Source organism: Urocitellus parryii, chromosome 8 (assembly GCF_045843805.1).
Source record: "Urocitellus parryii isolate mUroPar1 chromosome 8, mUroPar1.hap1, whole genome shotgun sequence".
Taxonomy (NCBI): Eukaryota; Metazoa; Chordata; class Mammalia; order Rodentia; family Sciuridae; genus Urocitellus; species Urocitellus parryii.
This window is the reverse complement of record NC_135538.1, coordinates 153,018,387-153,039,604: the sequence shown is the minus strand read 5'-3', so window position 1 is coordinate 153,039,604 and position 21,218 is coordinate 153,018,387. Positions and strand designations below refer to the sequence as shown.

The 21,218-nt window shown below is 45.9% G+C and overlaps 1 protein-coding gene across 3 annotated transcripts; it reads left to right on the top strand.

Moving 5' to 3' along the window:
- The first annotated feature begins 280 nt into the window (after positions 1 to 280).
- On the top strand, positions 281 to 20,810 carry Slc17a2 (solute carrier family 17 member 2). Of its 3 annotated transcripts, none has more exons than XM_026407702.2 (11): positions 281 to 368; positions 1,684 to 1,895; positions 3,977 to 4,210; positions 4,295 to 4,382; positions 15,823 to 15,909; positions 17,272 to 17,390; positions 17,510 to 17,671; positions 18,132 to 18,264; positions 18,347 to 18,494; positions 19,227 to 19,317; positions 20,629 to 20,810. In XM_026407702.2, exons 1-11 carry the CDS (start codon positions 341 to 343, stop codon positions 20,761 to 20,763), a joined length of 1,437 nt encoding a protein of 478 aa, XP_026263487.1. In that variant the 5' UTR covers positions 281 to 340; the 3' UTR covers positions 20,764 to 20,810. The 3 variants fall into 3 exon arrangements, with proteins under 3 accessions (XP_026263487.1, XP_026263488.1, XP_026263489.1); XM_026407703.2 differs by having other exon boundaries at positions 1,684 to 1,901; XM_026407704.2 differs by lacking the exon at positions 18,347 to 18,494 and having other exon boundaries at positions 20,629 to 20,756.
- The last annotated feature ends 408 nt before the right edge of the window (positions 20,811 to 21,218 follow it).

Here is a 21,218-nt window from a genome sequence, read left to right as displayed (position 1 = left end):
CTGCAGCACCATTCAGCAAGGAGCCTCCTCATTCCTGAGCAGATGAGGAAATGGACGGGGAGAGAACTGAGGGAGTGACTGAGGATATCCAGCAGCCTGACTCCCTTATGAAATCCTGTCCTGCTAAAGCAGAGCAGGAGCGCACCCAGAAATCATGTGGCTGTGCAGGGACCACACCTGCCGCTGGTGCCCAGAGGTGGCAGGTTAGTGGGAGGAAATTATTTGTGTGTCATGTCTCGGCTCCTGTTCTCCCTACAGATAGAAGCTGGTCGTGGTCTCAGAGATTCAGGGAAGAGGGACGCCCCACCACTAAGCAAGGCATTGTTGCCAGAGGAGCTAGATGGACCAGAAGCCGACCACCAGGAAAGGTGAGCCAGGCTCTGATCCCAGGTTGCAGGAGACGGAAGCCTTCCTGGAGCACTCCCTCCTCTCCCTCCCCTCCCGTCCTTTCCCATCGCCCCCTGGGGACTCCCATGTAGCATCAGACCCAGCCACAGCCCTGTCTCCTGTTGCTTTTCCTTAGGGAGCCCCTTAGATTAGCTGCCAGAAATTGCATCAGATGATGGATAAGTTATAGGATCTAAAGAATGAGATGCATCTTGGAAACGTTATTTTTAAGCCAATTCCTAACCTCTGTAGGCATCCCCGCCCCCTGCCACCCCAGAATACCCTTGCCAAGTGGCTGGCTGTTTCCCAGAGCCAGCCTACAGTAATGTGGGAATAATCCATTTGTAAACAATTAATCCTATCCTAAGCCTATTTGGCCATTAAAATTTATTTCTTCTCTTATTTTTTTTATCATCTGTTTCTTTATAGATTCTATTTTCCTTTACTCCCAGTTCTTTAAATATGCAAATAATAATAATAAAAAAAAATTCTGACCCATCCTTCACATGAGAATCCTCCCAATAGTGGGCCATTGTTCCACTTCATGGAATGATGATTTTTTTTTTTTTTATTATTTATCTTGAGACAGAGTCTCACTAGGTTGCTTACAGCCCCACTAAGTTCCTGAGGCTGGCTTCGAACCTGAGATTCTCCTGCCTCAGCTTCCCAAATTGCTGAGATTACAGGCGTGAGACACCACGCCCGGTGGGAGTGTTTTTTAATGTTACTTTTGCTTCATAAAAATGGCTCTACACGTTAATTATTTATTTTAAAAGCTAAATCCATGTGAAGCCAGGGCTTAGTGATACACAGCAAAAATGTATAGCTAATGGAGGGAGTGGAAGTCCCCTAGTCCTCTCTCATATGTAAAAAGAGAATCCTTGGCTGTGCACCCAGCTTAACCCAAACGCAGCTGTTGATGCATGAATGGGCAAACTTTATAACACACAAATGTGCATAGCAGATGAGACAGACCATGGACTCGTGACCTGGGGACTTGGGTTCCGTGCTTGGCTCTGCACTGTCTTCCCATCCACTTGATCTTGGAGCTCTGTGAATGTCGTACTTAGGGTTTGTGTCATGTGCTTCCCACATCTCTGAAAGAAGGCTCATCCCAAGATCCCAGGTTCATTGTCATGAAGCTAAAGAATATGACAAAGGAAGACTGCAGAAAGGATCCTCTCGGTGGGAAGGACGTGGGGTCATCTGATATCTGAATTTCCTTCTGACTTAGCCGGGAAAGAAATGGGGAGAAGGGTCTCAGTCAGGGCGCTCACTGCATATTCTTCTGTCTAGGGCCAGATTTCTGTTCACTGCGCTACGGGCTGGCTCTCATCATGCATTTCTCAAACTTCACCATGATAACCCAGCGGGTCAGTCTGAGCATCGCCATCATCGCCATGGTGAACGGCACCCAGCAGCATGGTCCATCCAATGCCTCCACCCAGGGGCCTCTGGCAGACACCCTCCACAACCCAGGCAGATCCGCCAGGGAATTTAATACTAGGGTAAGTGTGACGGAGAGCAAGGCTCTTTGTTGAGGAGAAAAAAAAAAAAAAACTGAAAGGAAGGCTTGGGTCTTCATGCTGCAGAGTATGGAAATATGAACTTTAATGACAAAGTAAAAATAACTGGAATTATTTTTGAGACATTGATTACTTCTGTGATAACAATAATCTTTCATTCTTCTTCTTCTTATTATTATTATTATAAGGTAGAGGAGATGTAGGAAAATATGTAAAAGACTGTAAAATGGAACAAACAGATTATGGGTATCCTCAGTGGAAAACCGCTTACTGTCTACATGCCTCCTTCTGGGCTAGCCAATTGGATTTTGATATCTGCACCTTTCACTGTTCTTAAGTTATTTTGCAGCTCTGCGGTTATATACAGTGAATAAAAATGCAAATGCTTCTTGTCTATAGCTTTGCAAATGAATTCTGTCCTGTGGAGATTCACCTTGTACTCTCCTCCTCTCAACAATCCCCATCCCACCCAGTTGGATAAACCAGTTTTGCCGTCTATTTAAAATCCATTTCAAAACGACTGCCTACTTTAATATGTGTGGTTCTTTGAATCTTCCTTTGAACGAGCTGTAACTTCTTACTGATACCCTCATTGGTCAGTGAGTTAAATACAATCTGTGTCACAGTGCATTTTATATTTGTATGAGAATCATGATTCTACCCAATTTTAAAAAACTATTCTTCGAACTATCCTTTACTGAACACTTCTAATGTCATTCCTGCAATTCACAATTTACAATGTGATTTCATAATGACATGGGGCCCGGCGTGACTGTAATGACTCCCCACCTCTAGTCTTTCCATCACCCATTCTGCCGCTTTCCTGTGCTCAGGACTTTCAAGAGAACAAACACTGCGTCCTCCAGACACGCTGTGCCTCTCTAGAACTTGGTCCTCAGTCTCAGTGCTCTTCTCTCTGCTGCCTGTGGCCCAGGGAAAGTCTGGGCTGAGTCTGCCACCGTCCCTTAGTTTCTGATCTCATGGCATCGTGACAAATGCTGGAAGCCTATTTTTGCTGTTTTATCCAATAAGAATCAATTTTCCTTTTTCTCTTCATATAAAATTTATAGTCATTCTTCAAAGAATGGTTCAAAGACTGCTTCCTTCCTGGGCCTTCCCAAGTAATTCTTCCCTTTTCTCAAAGATCCCATTTTATTTATTTCAACCTCAAATATTAATTCTAGCATGAATCATATACCTGTACCATTTATGATTATTTTATGTGAATACAATATTTCTAATATTTTTTTTTTATACCGGGGGTTGAACCTAGGGGCGGTTAACCACTGAGCCACATCGCCAGCCTTTTTCTTTCATTTTTTCTTTGAGACAGAATCTCACTAAGTTGCTGAGGCTGTCTTTGAACTTGTGATCCTCCTGCCTCAGCCTCCCAAGCCGCTGGGATTACAGGCGTGCATGACAGTGTCTGGACAATGTTTTTTATTTTATATTCTTTGTCTATTTAATTTATAATATGATGCCATCCATGTATCTAGTAGACATGTTCCCTGAGTTATATCAGAAGAAAAGTGTGATCTTCTACATTTGTAAAGTGTGTTGGGAATTTGGGTCTTCTGGGGCAGACTCTAATTTCCTAACTTGATAATTCTTTTTAATTAGGGGGTTATTCTTTGTAAGGGTTTATTAGACTTGTGTTTAGATAATTCTTTCAAAGGAGAGTCGATGTCACTCAGCGCTTACAGACTAGTTGAAAGGAAGCTCTGAGTGAACAGGTGAATTACCTCTTGGCCACTCTTTCCACATATCTCCTTCTTCCCATCTTCACATGGGTGACTGTTGACCTTGGTCTCTGATTTTCTCTCCTTCTAAGAGTAGCTGACTAGAGGTGAAAAGGTGGAGCATGTGAATTAGGTGAGAGAGAGAGAGAGAGAGAGAGAGCAAGAGAGAGAGAGAGAGAGAGAGAGACATAGGTATTTTACTGTAGGGTCTCACCTACCCCAGGAGGCTCTGACTGTAAATAGACTTTCATGAAAGGACCTTGTAGCAAGGAGTTTTCTTTACTCCTTTTTCCTTTTTATTTTTTGCTTTCATCTTTTTCCCAGGCCTCTGTGTATCAGTGGAGCCCAGAGACCCAGGGCATCATCTTTAGCTCCATCAGCTACGGGATCATCCTGACTCTGATCCCAAGTGGATATCTGGCGGGGATCTTCGGAGCAAAGCAGATGCTGGGTGCCGGTTTGCTCATCTCTTCCCTCCTCACCCTCTTCACCCCGCTGGCTGCTGATGTCGGAGTGATCCTGGTCATTGTGGTCCGGACAGTCCAGGGCATGGCCCAGGTATCCAGAGGCTTGCTCATTCTGAGTGGGGTACAGATTCCCAGTTCTGCGAAAGAGCAGAAGTCACACCGCTTTTCGTTGCAGGGCATGGCGTGGACAGGCCAGTTCACCATCTGGGCCAAGTGGGCTCCTCCACTGGAACGAAGCAAGCTCACCAGCATCGCGGGCTCCGGTAAGGGCAGGCATGCGCCCCAGACTTGCCAACTGGTCCAGCCTTCGGTGGCCTTCCCTCTAGAAATCAGAGGGCTGGGGCGAGAGGGGAAAGTGCTACTGAAAATTCAAGAACATGGCCAGGTACCTACGGAAGGAGGGGGACATCTGTGCCATAGAGACACCAGGGCTGAGAAGCAGAAAAGCCCCTGGGAGCCCGAGTCCAGCAGCCCTGTGGGAGAAGGGCGAGAGCTTGAGGGATGGCCCAATGGAGGAGGTCAAGTGGACCATCTGAACTCCATTTTACCAAGGCCACCAGAGCTCAGAGCCGCAGGGAGATGAGTTCCCAGGGCCAGAGGCATGGGAGTCACTTCGCTTTCTGCACTCAGGAGTCCTCACCTCGACCCTCCTGTGTGAGGCGACTTCCTTCTCCAGGGAGGGGACTTAAGGGAGGTGGAGATGAAATAAAGACCCAAATGCAGAGAGCCAGTAGGCAGTACGGCTGGGACTTGAGCCTGGCAGTCTGGTCCAGAGTGCGCACTCTGGGTCCTGGTGCTGGACCTCCCTCCAGCGTGCCTGGTCCTGCTGGGCCCTCTACCGCCTCGCTGCTTTCCCCGACCCGAGGAACAGCACTGCAGAACCGCCTTCCCTTCCGCTCCTCAGCCCCAGGTCCCACGGGCAACCCCGTCTGTGAGCTCCCCTCCCAGCAGCTCTCCTGTTGGTCAGTGCCGTCCCCACCTCCTGCATTTCAAATGCTCCCAGCTGGTCCTGTTCTCTAGATTGGTAGAAACTTCTTCAGGCTTCTCTTCCCATCAAAGCCAAGTTATCTTCTTAAAGTTCAGATGGGGCATCTCTGCTCAATTTCCTGAGCATCCTCAGAGCGCTCCTCTACGATCAAGGAGTGGAGAACAGGAGGACGCGAAGGTGCTCTGCCCTCTGGTCCCAGCCTGCGTTCCACTAGCTCCCTCTGCAGCAGGGCTTGGCGGGCTTCAGTCCCCCAGGGTCCCCACATCCTCACTCTGCTCCCCTGCACTCTCCTCCACGGGCTGCTATCCCTGAAGAGTTCCCTGACCCTGGTCTTCTTGCCTACATGCCACCATCTTATTGCTTGGCTCATATAAAAAATTCTTCCATCTTATAATCACTGTTAGTTTATCCTCATGGGTATTTCCATAGAAGACATGATAGCTTTATTTTCATATTTCTATCCTATACCATTTTTTGAGTTGGAAATTGAATTCTATGACCCATTAATAGATGATGACCACTAAGGGGTCATAAAGTCAAGTTAGTGTGCCGCAGTCTGGCTGGGCACAAATCACGAGCCACTAAAGCAGGAACAAATTTTATTTTTTCTACTGCAAGAAAAAACCTCACACACGCTCCTGGGGAATCCTCCCGAAAAGCCACGAGGCTCCTCCAGCAACCCCCAGCCGGAAATATCTCTCCGGGAAAACCCTCCTCCTGCACTTCGCCAACCAATGGGAACTCCCGGGGAATCCCCGTGAGAACTAAAAATAGCGCGAGAACTCAAAATTAGCGCTAGAACTCAAAAGTAGCGGCAGAGGCGGATATTAACGCCTTGCCTGTCAATCAATACTGTTGGCAAAATGCCAGGGGCCATACAGACTCGGCTGTGGCTCTCAGCATCTCCCCCCTTCTGTTTAAATAAACAACAAGTAATGTGGCTTAGGGACCGTGCCTGTTAGGTAGTCCAATTCAACATATGGTCCTTACCCGTCATCGGATGAACTGACCTCTAGGCGTCAGCCTCCTGTCTTAGGTTGGTACCATTGTAATCGGATCATACCCGTCACTGACTACCGGTCCAGCATACAGCCATACTTGTGGATAGGCCTTTGCACCAGTGGGGGGGTGAGGTTCTTTGCCTCACCTCTGTTGGCCCCCAAACTTGTCCTTGGTGCCAATGGGGGGGTGAGGTTCTTTGCCTCACCTCTGTTGGCCCCCAAATTTTAGACCATCACTAGTAGAAGGGAGGAGGATGAAAAATGCCATTTCACCAAGCCAATTGAGGGCTCCTTTGAAAAATTGTACCACCAGTGACACCATCAGCAAAGATGCCAGCATTACCACAATTCGCTGCACCAACAGATAGTTCACAATGCATACAAGTGATACATAGTCCAGGCAAGTTCTGCAAGCAGTTCAAAGTAGAGGAATCTGTCAATATGTCCATTTCCTCCCAAAGTAAATCTACTCCTTGATTGAGCATTACTTGTTGAGTTATTATTCACTGATGCATCAGTTTATACAGTTTGTTGATAGCTACCGAAGAAGCTGTAGTTTGGTTTTATCTTTGTCTTCACCGGCACTGGGATGAAGATAGGAATTCTGGCAATGATGCTAGGAAAAAAATTATGTAACATTCCAACAGGCATTAAGAAAACAATTTTTTGAACAATTTACATTATCCTGAACAGAATTATTAAATATAATGAGAAGGAAAGGTGAAAGCAAACAAACAGATCTGTTAACCTCCTTATTTGTTCACATATTAAAACAATTTTCAACAGCTGTTTACCCAATCTAAATTAAACCATTAAAATCACGTGAATAAAAAAAAAAAATTCGGATCCATTTATTCATGAGCGCTCCTCATATAAGATATATGGACATACACACATACAGACATACAACACAAAACAGAAGTGTGCGCACATAACATACAACATATAAGACAATAATAAAGGCCTTGTAGCTTTACCTAGGTGAAATCTCCATTGCAATGTTTAAAAACTCCACAGTCAAAAAATAAAACACAGTCAAAAAACAAAACTGATCAGAAAAACATTAACCTAGGTTTGTATGAGCTCAAAAAATAAAATAGAACTTTATGATGTGGGAAAAATGCAATAATAAAATAGATATTGAAAAAAGGCACCGTGGTTAATCACTGTCGCAGATGTAAGAATAGCCAAGCTGGAGCTCTGGATATCAGCTGTTATGGATTTCAGTCAAATCATCTTCTTTTTCTGTAGAAATTGTTTTGGTTAACCTCTCTGGAATCCAAATCGGCTGCTGTTCTCTCTGTGGGAACACACAAACGGAACCCCGACTCCAGACAATAACTGGGTCGGGACCTTTCCATTGTCCTGTTAGAATATCTTTCCAAAGTACCTTAGGTTTATGTACATTTTTCGGATACATATGTCTTTCCGCAGCACTAAGTCCTGATGAATCCAAATTTAGAAAGTTTAGAGTAAAAAGGGTTATTTTAAGTTTATCTTTGGGGGATATATACCCCTTTCCAATTCCCTCTTTTTGCTTTAATAAGTACGTTTTAATAGTTTGATGAGCTCTTTCAACTATGCCTTGCCCCTGTGGATTGTATGGGATTCCTGTTATATGAGTAATACCAAAAGATGAGCAAAATTGTTTAAAAGAGTTAGAAGTGTAACCAGGACCATTATCAGTTTTTAACTGTTTAGGAACACCCACAGTGGCAAAATTTTGTAAGCAATGAGCTATAACATCTTTAGTTTTTTCTCCGGCATGAAGGGAGCCCATCAAAAATCCGGAAGAAGTATCAACTGTAACATGTAAATATTTTAATTTTCCAAATTCTGGCAAGTGTGTGACGTCCATCTGCCAAATATGGTTAGGTATCAGTCCTCTAGGATTGACTCCAAGATTAACTTGTGGTAAAAAGGTCACACAATTTTGACATTGTTTTATTATATGCCTGGCTTGTTCCTTAGTTATTTTAAAACGCTTTTGTAAAGTATTAGCATTAACGTGAAACCTTTTATGAAAATTTGTAGCTTCTTCTACAGTAGAAAAAATATGTATATCATGTGTAGTTTTATCTGCTAAATCATTGCCCAAACTAAGGGCTCCAGGCAATCCTGTATGTGCCCTGATATGTCCTATAAAGAATGGATCTTTTCTATCCCAGATTAGACTTTGTATAGTGGAAAACAAAGAGAAAACAGTAGAGGAAGGGGAAATCCTACCAGCATCTTCAAGGGATATTATAGCATTAACTATATACTGACTATCAGAAAATAAATTAAATACAGAATCTTTAAACATCACAAAAGCTTGTAAAACTGCATTGAGCTCTACCTTTTGAGCTGATTGTTTGGGAGCTAAAAATGTAAAAGTTTGATCAGGGGTAACTACTGCTGCTGTACCATTATTAGACCCATCAGTGAATATATTTGGAGCATTCACGATAGGTGTTTTTCTTGTCATTTTAGGAAAAACTACAGGATGCTTAGACCAAAAAGACAACAAAGGATTAGATGGTAAATGATTATCAAATGAAACATTTGATTTACACATGATTATTGCCCATGTATTTAACTCATTAGCTAACTCATCAATTTGCTCCATAGTATATGGAGTAATAATTTTATTGGGAGAAATTCCAAACACTCCCTTTGCTGCTTTTATTCCTTTCAGTATTAATTGTCCTACAGCCTCAGGATACCTAGTAAGAATAGTGTTAGGAGAGTAAGATAAATGTATCCACAATAATGGACCTTCTTGCCAAAATACTCCTGTAGGAATATTTTTTGTTGGTATTACAATGAATAATAAAGGCAAACTTATATCAATTCTGTCCAAATGCATATTTTCCATATATGTTTCAATAATTTTTAATGCCTTTCTTGCTTCAGGAGTTAATATGCGGGGTGAATTTGGATCTGATGGACCTTTTAGGATATCAAATAAAGGTCCCAACTCTCCTGTTGGTATGCCTAGATAAGGCCTTATCCAATTTATATCTCCCAACAACTTTTGAAAGTCATTAAGCGATTTGAGTTGATCTACTCGTATTTGAATTTTAGGTGGACGGACCATGGTTGAGGATAATAGAACTCCTAAATAATTAATTGGAAAATTTAATTGTACTTTATCTATTGCTATCTCTAGATTATAATTTTTTAACAAATTTGTAAGTGTGGCATAACATTCCAACAATGTGTTTTTATCTTTGTGTGCTAACAATACATCATCCATATAGTGAAATATTTGTAGTTCAGGATTTTGATTTCTAAGTGGCTGGATTGCTTTATTAACATAAATTTGACACATAGTTGGGCTGTTAGCCATCCCTTGAGGGAGCACTTTCCATTCATATCTCTGATCAGGACCTTCATGATTCAGTGCAGGGATAGTAAATGCAAAATGTGGACTATCCTCAGGATGAATTGGAATTGAAAAGAAACAATCTTTAATATCTATAGCTAAAACATACCAGGTTTTTGGTAAAGCAGACAATTGAGGAATCCCTGATTGAGCAGGTCCCATAATAACCATCTCATTATTAATGGCTCTTAAATCTTGTAATAATCTCCATTTACCAGATTTCTTTTTAATGACAAAAATGGGAGTATTATAGGGAGATACAGAAGGTTGTATATGTCCCTCCGCTAATTGTTGTTTGACCAGGTCATGGGCTGCTTGTATCTTTTCTTTAGTCAGGGGCCACTGAGAAACCCATACTGGTCTATCTGATTTCCAAGTGATTTTTATTGCCTCAGTGACCCCTTCTGAAAACCCAGTCCATGTCTATTTATTCTTTGATCTATTTGTATTGGTGCCGCTATACCTTGTTCTTGTTTTTCTAATCTTTTTCCTTTCCTAAAACCTTGTCTAGCCATAATAGTGGGTGCATTTTGATTGATATTATTTGTTAATGTCAAACCTAATTGATCTAAGACATCTCGTCCCCATAAATTTACGGGAAGATGATCCAATACATATGGCTGTATAGTTCCTTCACATCCTTCAGGATCCTTCCAATCTAAGACCATTGCACTTCTATGGGGATTAGTTGCCACTCCTAGGCCTCGAAGCGTTTGAGTGGCTTGTTGTAATGGCCAATGTTTTGGCCATTCTTGACGAGATATGATGCTAAGGTCTGCACCTGTATCCAGTAGCCCATTAAATTCATGTCCTTGAATATTTAGTTTTAGCATTGGGCGAGAATCTAAATTCAAAGACAGCATAGCCCAATCTACACCTGTGGAGCCTAAACCCCTGGAACCTCTTTCCATAGTAGTACTGGAAAATTTATCATGTAGGCTGGATATTATTAATAACTGTGCTATTCTATCTCCTGGTGAAATCACTGATATACCCTTTGGAGAACTAGCTATAATTTTTATTTCACCTTCATAATCGGGATCAATTACCCCGGGACTTATCATAAGTCCTTTTAGCGTAGAAGAACTACGTCCTAACAATAAGCCTACTGTTCCTTGGGGAAGAGGTCCTTTTACTCCTGTGGGAATGATTTGAACTCCCATCTCTGGAGTTAGTACTGCTCTGGCGGAGGCGCAGATGTCCAACCCTGCGCTCCCTCTGGTTCGTCTGATGAGAGATCTGATGGATAATGTGTCCTGGGTACTACCCTGATGGGGTTGCTGGGTTCCTCCATGGTTTTTCTGGGTTCCTCCAGTGCCCCGTACATTTGTGGTCGTGGGCCCCGGAGCATTGGGCCCCTCTGTCCGTTTTTTGGCAATGGAGCCTGATGCCTTTCTCCACGATATCGTGGGTAACCACCTGGTCCTTGTCCATTTTTTGATAATGGAGTACCCTCTATGGTGGTTTGAGAACAGCATTCATTAGCCCAGTGTCTCCCTCTACGGCATCGTGGGCAAATATCTGGTGTTCTATTCCTTTGATACCTAACTTTGTTATACCTTCCTCCTATGGGGCAACTCCTTTTAAAATGTCCTGTTTGTTCACAATTGTAGCATGTTTTTGGCCTGGCATCTAAAGCCTGTTGTACTGCTGCCAAGACTTGTCCTTGTTCATTAATGTCTCTACATAATTTAATATATGTGTTTAAATCTTCATGTCTCCATGGTCTAATGACCTCTCTGCAGCAACGATTTGCTTGGTCATAAGCCAGTTGTTTTATAAATGGCATTGCTTGTTCTGTGTCACCAAAAATTTTGGTGGCTGTTTGAATAAGCCTATCTACAAAGTCAGCGTAAGGTTCATTAGGTCTCTGTATTACCTTAGATAGCTGACCTTGTAAATCTCCATGTCCTTGTAAAGTCTTCCATGCCCTAACTGCGTCTGCAGCAATCTGTGCATATACAGCAGGATCATATTGAATTTGTTGCCGCTGACCCTCATAAGGTCCTTTTCCTAGCAACATCTCTAGACTTCTTTGAGGGTAACCGGCTGCTGCATTTCGTCTAGCTGTCTCCCTGCAAAATTCCTCATTGGCAACCTTCCATAACAAATATTGTCCTCCATTTAGCACAGATCTACACATGCTAGCCCAATCTGCTGGAGTCATGTCCAAGTTAGTAATGGATTCGACCATGCTTACAGTGAAGGGTGCATGAGGACCATAGGTTGTTACAGCCTCCTTTAATTGCTTCACTGTTTTGAACTCTAACTCACGGTGAATTCGCTGCCCTCCTGCCTGCTCAAGTACAGGGCATGCTAATCTTTGAGGTCCTGTCTCAGGATCCCATCTATCAACTACGGGGGTTGAGGGGGTTGAGGGCCACTCAGCTATCTCCATAGGTGGAGCTGTTGGCTGAATTACACCCTCTGGTGATAGATCGGTGTTAGTAGCAGCCTCCTGTTGTTGCTTCCCCCCTGATAGCTGTTTCTCCTCTAAGCTTTCTTCCTTTAAATTTTCTTCCTCTGTCTGACTAGCTTGAGAGACCTTCTCTTTTGCTTGATCTAAATTATCTTTCTCCATGGTTTGAACCTCTAACAATTTATTTAACACTCTTTCAGTTTGTTTTTTACTAATTTCTAATCTGTTACAAAGATAACGCAACCCAAAAAGATAACACAAAACAAGACCGAAACAGAATGAAACAAAAATGGAACAAAAAATCGTTGTATCAATTTTCCTATTTTCTGGACATGTGCATTTGTGGTCTATTTCTATCTCTTCCTCAGGGGCAAACAACTTCAAACCTTGAGCCAACCATTTTTCCCAGTCTGCCTGAGAAAATTCTAGGGATAGGCAGCTTGAAACAAAACCAAAACAAATCAAAGCAAGAACATATTGTTTTTTAAAATGGTCACCCATTCTCTTGCCTTCCCTTAGGGGTAAGCAATTTCACTTACCCCGAAGCTTTAGACGTTCCCCGTCCGGGCCGCCAAATGCCGCAGTCTGGCTGGGCACAAATCACGAGCCACTAAAGCAGGAACAAATTTTATTTTTTCTACTGCAAGAAAAAACCTCACACACGCTCCTGGGGAATCCTCCCGAAAAGCCACGAGGCTCCTCCAGCAACCCCCAGCCGGAAATATCTCTCCGGGAAAACCCTCCTCCTGCACTTCGCCAACCAATGGGAACTCCCGGGGAATCCCCGTGAGAACTAAAAATAGCGCGAGAACTCAAAATTAGCGCTAGAACTCAAAAGTAGCGGCAGAGGCGGATATTAACGCCTTGCCTGTCAATCAATACTGTTGGCAAAATGCCAGGGGCCATACAGACTCGGCTGTGGCTCTCAGCATTAGTGGGTAAAAATCACTAAAGAGTGAAAGTGAATAGAATAGACGCTGCCGGGTGCTTTGCCATGGTAAAGGTAGGTATTGGTTCATGAGACTTTGGTTGGAAGCATGTGCGTGTGGTTGTGTGACAACTGTCCTTCTATTTGGTGTATGCCATGTTGCTGTAGACCAGTTGAAGATGTGTCTCCTGCCATGAGTCTGCGGAATACGCTGTGGTTGTTTCAGGGTCTACAGTGTATTATAGGCTGTGGTTGCTTCAGGGCCCACAGTGTATTATAGGCTGTGGTTGTTTCAGGGCCTACAGTGTATTATACGCTGTGGTTGCTTCAGGGCCCACAGTGTATTATAGGCTGTGGTTGCTTCAGGGCCCACAGTGTATTATACGCTGTGGTTGCTTCAGGGCCCACAGTGTATTATAGGCTGTGGTTGCTTCAGGGCCCACAGTGTATTATAGGCTGTGGTTGCTTCAGGGCCCACAGTGTATTATACGCTGTGGTTGCTTCAGGGCCCACAGTGTATTATAGGCTGTGGTTGCTTCAGGGCCCACAGTGTATTATAGGCTGTGGTTGTTTCAGGGCCCACAGTGTATTATAGGCTGTGGTTGTTTCAGGGCCCACAGTGTATTATACGCTGTGGTTGCTTCAGGGCCCACAGTGTATTATAGGCTGTGGTTGTTTCAGGGCCCACAGTGTATTATAGGCTGTGGTTGTTTCAGGGCCCACAGTGTATTATACGCTGTGGTTGTTTCAGGGCCTACAGTGTATTATACGCTGTGGTTGTTTCAGGGCCCACAGTGTATTATACGCTGTGGTTGTTTCAGGGCCCACAGTGTATTATACGCTGTGGTTGTTTCAGGGCCCACAGTGTATTATACGCTGTGGTTGTTTCAGGGCCCACAGTGTATTATACGCTGTGGTTGTTTCAGGGCCCACAGTGTATTATACGCTGTGGTTGTTTCAGGGCCCACAGTGTATTATAGGCTGTGGTTGTTTCAGGGCCCACAGTGTATTATAGGCTGTGGTTGTTTCAGGGCCCACAGTGTATTATAGGCTGTGGTTGTTTCAGGGCCCACAGTGTATTATAGGCTGTGGTTGTTTCAGGGCCCACAGTGTATTATAGGCTGTGGTTGTTTCAGGGCCCACAGTGTATTATAGGCTGTGGTTGTTTCAGGGCCCACAGTGTATTATAGGCTGTGGTTGTTTCAGGGCCCACAGTGTATTATAGGCTGTGGTTGTTTCAGGGCCCACAGTGTATTATACGCTGTGGTTGTTTCAGGGCCCACAGTGTATTATACGCTGTGGTTGTTTCAGGGCCCACAGTGTATTATAGGCTGTGGTTGTTTCAGGGCCCACAGTGTATTATACGCTGTGGTTGCTTCAGGGCCCACAGTGTATTATAGGCTGTGGTTGTCAGGGCCCACAGTGTATTATAGGCTGTGGTTGCTTCAGGGCCCACAGTGTATTATACGCTGTGGTTGCTTCAGGGCCCACAGTGTATTATAGGCTGTGGTTGCTTCAGGGCCCACAGTGTATTATACGCTGTGGTTGCTTCAGGGCCCACAGTGTATTATACGCTGTGGTTGCTTCAGGGCCCACAGTGTATTATACGCTGTGGTTGCTTCAGGGCCCACAGTGTATTATACGCTGTGGTTGCTTCAGGGCCCACAGTGTATTATACGCTGTGGTTGCTTCAGGGCCCACAGTGTATTATACGCTGTGGTTGCTTCAGGGCCCACAGTGTATTATACGCTGTGGTTGTTTCAGGGCCCACAGTGTATTATAGGCTGTGGTTGTTTCAGGGCCCACAGTGTATTATAGGCTGTGGTTGTTTCAGGGCCCACAGTGTATTATAGGCTGTGGTTGTTTCAGGGCCCACAGTGTATTATACGCTGTGGTTGTTTCAGGGCCCACAGTGTATTATAGGCTGTGGTTGTTTCAGGGCCCACAGTGTATTATAGGCTGTGGTTGTTTCAGGGCCCACAGTGTATTATAGGCTGTGGTTGTTTCAGGGCCTACAGTGTATTATAGGCTGTGGTTGTTTCAGGGCCTACAGTGTATTATACGCTGTGGTTGTTTCAGGGCCTACAGTGTATTATACGCTGTGGTTGTTTCAGGGCCTACAGTGTATTATACGCTGTGGTTGTTTCAGGGCCTACAGTGTATTATACGCTGTGGTTGTTTCAGGGCCTACAGTGTATTATAGGCTGTGGTTGTTTCAGGGCCTACAGTGTATTATAGGCTGTGGTTGTTTCAGGGCCTACAGTGTATTATACGCTGTGGTTGTTTCAGGGCCTACAGTGTATTATACGCTGTGGTTGTTTCAGGGCCTACAGTGTATTATACGCTGTGGTTGTTTCAGGGCCTACAGTGTATTATACGCTGTGGTTGTTTCAGGGCCTACAGTGTATTATACGCTGTGGTTGTTTCAGGGCCTACAGTGTATTATAGGCTGTGGTTGTTTCAGGGCCTACAGTGTATTATAGGCTGTGGTTGTTTCAGGGCCTACAGTGTATTATAGGCTGTGGTTGTTTCAGGGCCTACAGTGTATTATACGCTGTGGTTGTTTCAGGGTCTACAGTGTATTATACGCTGTGGTTGTTTCAGGGTCTACAGTGTATTATACGTTGTGATAGTGGGTTTTTCCCTCTGGACCACAAGGTCCTTGAGGACAGGGGCTGTGGCTTATTAATTTCTGTGCCCCAACTCATATGGTGCCGTGGGACATACTGATGAGCTGTGATTGAAGAGTTTCTAGGACAAACTAGGGGGCTTAGCGCTGGCTGCGTTGACATGGGGGAGCCAGTGAAGACCAGGGACATGTCACTATTATTTATTGATGCCAGTCACCTCGCAGTGTTCATGGGAAGAATGGTGAGCAGGGACCATGCTCCCACCACTCAGTAAGGCTGAGTCAGCCGCCTCACCACAGGGACAGGGTTCACAGGGCTAGACAGTCTGGCCTTTGCTGATTTCCTAAGTGTCTTCTCCTGTTCCCTTCAGGGGCAGCGTTTGGATCCTTCTTCATCCTCTGTGTGGGGGGACTGATCTCCCAGGCACTGGGCTGGCCTTTCATCTTCTACATCTTTGGTGAGTCATCGTCTCTGAGATCCTAACACCTTCCTGGGCATTGGTTTTCATACACCTTCTTCCCATGTTAAGAGAAGATATCCTCATTAAGTGGAAAACGAGGAAGAACGTCAAGGTTGGGTGACTTTCTTAATCTTTGGGGACACCCCATGCACGGGGCAGAGGAGATGACTCTGCACTGGTGCCAGCTTCTGACCAGTCAGCGTGAAACCTTCCCCTTCTGCCCCTCACATCTGCTCAGAATCTGCACATCCAAAGGCCTGGGCCATGTGACTGAGCTGTCACAGCTGGTTGAGGACATCTTCAAGATGTCTTCACATTGTGATATGATTGCTCTGCCCTTGATGCCGTTGACCTGTTCTCTTCAAGCTGAATCTTTCGAAGCTCAGTTCAAACCTCTCCTTCTCCAGGGGGCCTTCCAGGACCTACCCACCAGATACAGCTGTTCTTTATGATCCCGACTGACATCTCCTCTCCGGGTTATGGGGGGGTGCAGTCATCTGTGCCCCCTTCTCATTTTCCTTCTAGATTGGGCGATGCTTGAGGCAAGGAGTCATTAGATAATATGTTCTATGTATCACTTTGGTGGCATCAGAGTGTCTGAATTTTATCTTCAAAAAAAATGGATGAATACCAGTGGAACAAATCAAAAGAGCATTAGTCCCCAAAGTATTTTACCGTAGACTATCATTCCAGTGACAAAGCCCAGTACTGAGACAAGTTTCTACCGTTGTTCTTTTCATCAGAGCCACATGGTGTCAATAAAGATGCCTCTGGCTTGGGTCGCTTTCTCATGAGTGAGGCTAACCCCAGATGTTTTGTGTCACACGTTAACCAGGTATTATCAAGAAGTATTTCCTCTGGGAATCCGTAATGGATGTGGTTTGAATACAAATAACACTCTTGCAAAATGTGCTGGAAATCTTTCTGGCCACACTGACCTCCTGGCAGGTCGATTCATGTATGTATAAGTGCTTTCTGTCTTTGGTCCTGACTCTTCTGATCTTCCCCAGCAAGGCAGTCATGTGTGTAGTGCAGAGTTGCTGCTAAAACACATACGACTATAAACTTGGGAGTCCTGAGAACGAATAGTCGGCTGGCAATGGTTGGCTCCTGCCCCTAACATCTGTAGAGGGCTCTATTGTTACAAAAGGCAGATCTGCCCTTGGGGGTGGTATCTGAAAAGGTTCTGTGGAAGAAGTAGCTTCCTAGGATGGGCAGAAAGAGATGGAGAGTCTACGCCTTGGAGGTGGCATGCTGAGCCTGATATGGGGTGGTGGCGAAAGGCAGGACGCTGCACAGGACACTGCCCCCCACGGGTGCACACACCGACCTGGAGACTAACGTGCGCCTGCTTCCCAGGTAGCATTGGCTGTGTCTGCTGTCTCCTGTGGTTCACGGTGATCTATGATGACCCCACGCATCACCCGTGCATAAGTGCCAGGGAAAAGGAGCACATCGTGTCCTCTCTGGCCCAGCAGGTACAATGGTCCTCCCAACCCATGGGCCATGGGGAGGCACCCCGGCAGGTGTGGGCCTCCAGATAGAGGTGTTCTCGAGTCCGTCCCATCCCCCAAGCTGATTAGACATTTCCTCTCAGCCCAGTTCTCCTAGACGATCTGTCCCCATAAAGGCTATGGTCAGATGCCTGCCGCTTTGGGCCATTTTCACGGGATTTTTCAGCCATTTCTGGCTGTGCACCATCATCCTAACGTACCTGCCGACCTACATCAGCACCGTGCTCCATGTCAACATCAGAGAGGTGAGTAGCTTCCTGTACTCGTGTGAAGTTCGTGACCATGACAAGAGCTCGGTGCCTCCTGCTGCATTTTGTCTTTGCTTCTAACTTGAAGTTGAGTCTGAAAGTGGCCCTGCAGTGATGCCCATGTCACAGACATGGAGATGGGACACGGGCGGGATGACTTGCCTGAGGTTGGAGGACTGCCAATGAGAGCTGCTGCAGCCTCTTTGCCCTGACCACTCTGCTACACTGCCATGCCACCTGCATCTAAAGCTTCTCTTGGAAACTAGTGACACTCTCCCTGGAGACCAGCTGGAGGGGTGCTGTTTCTTTCACCAGAGACGTGTCCTTCCCGTGTGGCGAAGGATGCACGCTTTCCTCAAACCACTCGGGAGGATGGGGACAGGCTGGTGGTCTGTGTGACTGAGCACTGGGGGCGAAATTTGCGTCTGTAACTACTTGTCCGATTTCCTTCCTGCAGAGTGGGGTTCTGTCCTCCCTGCCCTTTATTGCAGCCTCAAGCTGTACAATTTTAGGAGGTCAGTTGGCAGATTTCCTTCTGTCCAGGAAACTCCTCAGCCTCATTGCCGTGCGGAAACTCTTCTCGTCCCTGGGTAAGGACAGCAGGAGGGTTCAGGTCAGCAGGCCCTGTTCAGCAGTGGCCTGAGGGGGCTGACAGGTGTCCTCCCTGCCCAGGGCTCCTCCTTCCGTCACTGTGTGCTGTGGCCCTGCCCTTCGTGGCCTCCAGTTACACCATGACCATCGCTTTGCTGATACTCATTCCTGGGACCAGCAACCTGTGTGACTCTGGCTTCATCATCAACACCCTGGATATTGCCCCCAGGTAGGAGCTCTGCCTGTCTCCCTGCTCCAGGGCACTCGGGTGTTAGGACTCAGCCATCACCCCACGGAGCTTCCCAGCTACTGACGTGCACCAGATGGAGGCGGGAAGGAAGTAACTGGAAATGCAGTTCCCGACCATGACCTGATGTAGCGTTCTTAGAACAAACTCCCAGCAATCATTTAGATAAATAGCTTCTCAAGCTCCCGACCAGAGATTAGACTGTGTGCTTTGGGAAAGGGCCCAGAGACAAGTGTTTGGGAAGTTTCTAGGGTGCTGACTATGTTGGCTACCATGCATGGATGGAGCATTGAGAGCCGACCCCTGTGCTAGAAGCTTCTTATAAACCAGCACACCTAATCCTTACAGCTGTGCCCCAGTGCAGGCAGAAGACTGGGGCAGGAGGGGTCACGTGGCCTGACTGTGGTTGCACAAGGGAAGAGCTGGACTGGGACCCGCACGGTTTGGTCTCCGAGTCTGTGTCCTGCCCTGTAAACTGCCTGCCAGGCTGAGTGGTGGGGTGGAGAAACTCAGCCACCCCGATAATGGAGTCTGGTATTGTGGTTATTGACCCAGGGGCAGGTGATTTCATGGTTGGTGACTACATCTCACCCTGAGGTCCTTAGGAAATTGAAAAGCCACACGAGGCACAATGATGTGCCATTAGAGAGGGGTTCACTGAAGATGAATTGTGCAGAAAACATCAATCCACCCGTAAAATCATCTTCTCCACAGATACGCAAGCTTCCTCATGGGGATCTCAAGGGGATTCGGCCTTATTGCAGGAATCGTCTCCTCCACGGCCACCGGATTCCTTATCAGTCAGGTTGGGATTGTTATTGAACATCTGCAAGTGGCAGGTATCATTTGAGGCATTGGACATACACACGGTGCTCTTAAGGCGGTGGGGTGTGATGGGGGAGCAACAGGCGTGACAGGTACTCCCTGATCCACGCACCTGTAAGTCAGACGCAGAGGTCAGGTTTCCCAGGGGGAGGAAACAAAAGTTGGGTTTCTGAAAGTGAAAGGCTGTCCAGGTCATGGCAATGGGCCCCTTGGGTGCAGCAGATGGCAGGTCTGACTTCCTGTGCTGAGAAGCAGGAAGTCCTGAGTTCTGAGCACAGTGAATGACAGGTGTCATCGGAGCAGTGAGACAGAAGGCAGGGGAGAAGGAGGAGCGTCACCAAGACTCTTCAGGCTGAAACCACAAAGGGAAAGTAAAGTGTCCAAGGCTAGTTTGAAGAGACTGAGCAGTGGGGGAGAGCATGCTGGGCATGGTGAGGAGCCTGCCATGAGGTTTGCTCCACGCTGGGAACCCTGAGTGGGAGAGGAAGGCAAGGGAGAAGGCGGAGCCAGGCTGGGATGGAGGCTGAGGAGGGTCAACCTTCAAAGCAAAGTTTTGTTTTTATTATATCAGGTTAATTGGGAAGGGGGATTGAACTCAGGGGCACTCAACCACTGAGCCACATCCCCAGGGCAATTTTGTGTTATATTTAGAGACAGGGTCTTTCTGTGTTGCTTAGCACCTTGCTTTTGCTGAGGCTGGCTTTGAACTTGCAGTCCTCCTGTCTCAGACTCACGAGCCACTAGGATCAAGGTGTGTGCTGCCATGCCTGGCCATCAGGTTAATTTTTGAACAAATTGCTGAGAACCTGCTGTGACCACAATGCTGTAAATGGCTTGAGATATTCTAGGGCTGGGTGAGGAGGGTCACTTAGGCAGACCCAGTGTAAGCCATGTGTCCCTGAGATGGATATCTGAGGGATGCTGGTGATCGATGTCAACAGCCCAAGCAAGGACACAATCATGGGGTCTTGATGATGCCATTTTAGGCACAATCGGGAGTCATACTAAATTTTCATGAATGTTGAAATCCAAATTCTAGGGAAATGTTAGTGTCCTTGGATTTATGTTTGTTAAAGAGATGACCATTCCAACTCAGAACCCACGTGCATTTAGAGTGACCTTGTTTCCCTCAGTTTCACGGACCCTCTGCTGACTGAGGATGTTAAGTGTCTCCTGCACATGGTCTATTACGTTCTTGGTGGTCAGCATCGTAGTGCACAACAGAGAGGATTTCTGTAGCTGCTGGAGGAGGAACTTGGGAGATTAATGATTGCCATGTTCTTATGTCCAGGATTCTGAGTCTGGATGGAAGAATGTATTTTTCTTGTCCGCTGCGGTCAACATGTTTGGTCTGATCTTTTACCTCACATTTGGACGAGCAGAAATCCAGGAGTGGGCCAAAGAAAGGACTCTCACTCGCCTCTGAGGAAGTGGAGCTGCACACTTAACTGTAGTACTGACTCTTGGCTTTTTGACATTTTTTACTTATCACCATTCTTTCTTTACATTCCTGACCGTAGACATGGAGGATCTCCACCCTGGCTGAGTGTTCTGCCCTCTTGGGGAGCCTTCAACCATATTCTGGTGCCTGGGTCTTCCTCCAGAGATTCCAAATGAATCAGCCTAGGGTGGAGCCCAGATCCACTCATTGTTAGACTCCCAGGAATTTTCAACATGCAGCATCTGTGTTGACAATTGCTGAACAAGGCTGAGAAGTCAATTCCTGTTGCTTTCAAATTCTCCTCTTTGGGAAGTACTAGATAAATAAAATCTATGTGAAAATAATCACTGATAAATACCTTCATGGGTGTGGTTATGAACACAGAGATCTGCTGGGAATTGCAGCCCTATGCCAGAGAACTCAGCTCAGACCTCAATTTT

Excerpts from the sequence above, each read along its gene's own strand:
- Slc17a2 (XM_026407703.2), top strand. The coding sequence starts at position 341 with ATGGACCAGAAGCCGACCACCAGGAAAG. Across the intron at positions 369-1,683 it reads GAAGCCGACCACCAGGAAAG|GGCCAGATTTCTGTTCACTG; the intron begins GTGAGCCAGGCT and ends TCTTCTGTCTAG. Across the intron at positions 19,318-20,628 it reads CCGGATTCCTTATCAGTCAG|GATTCTGAGTCTGGATGGAA; the intron begins GTTGGGATTGTT and ends TCTTATGTCCAG.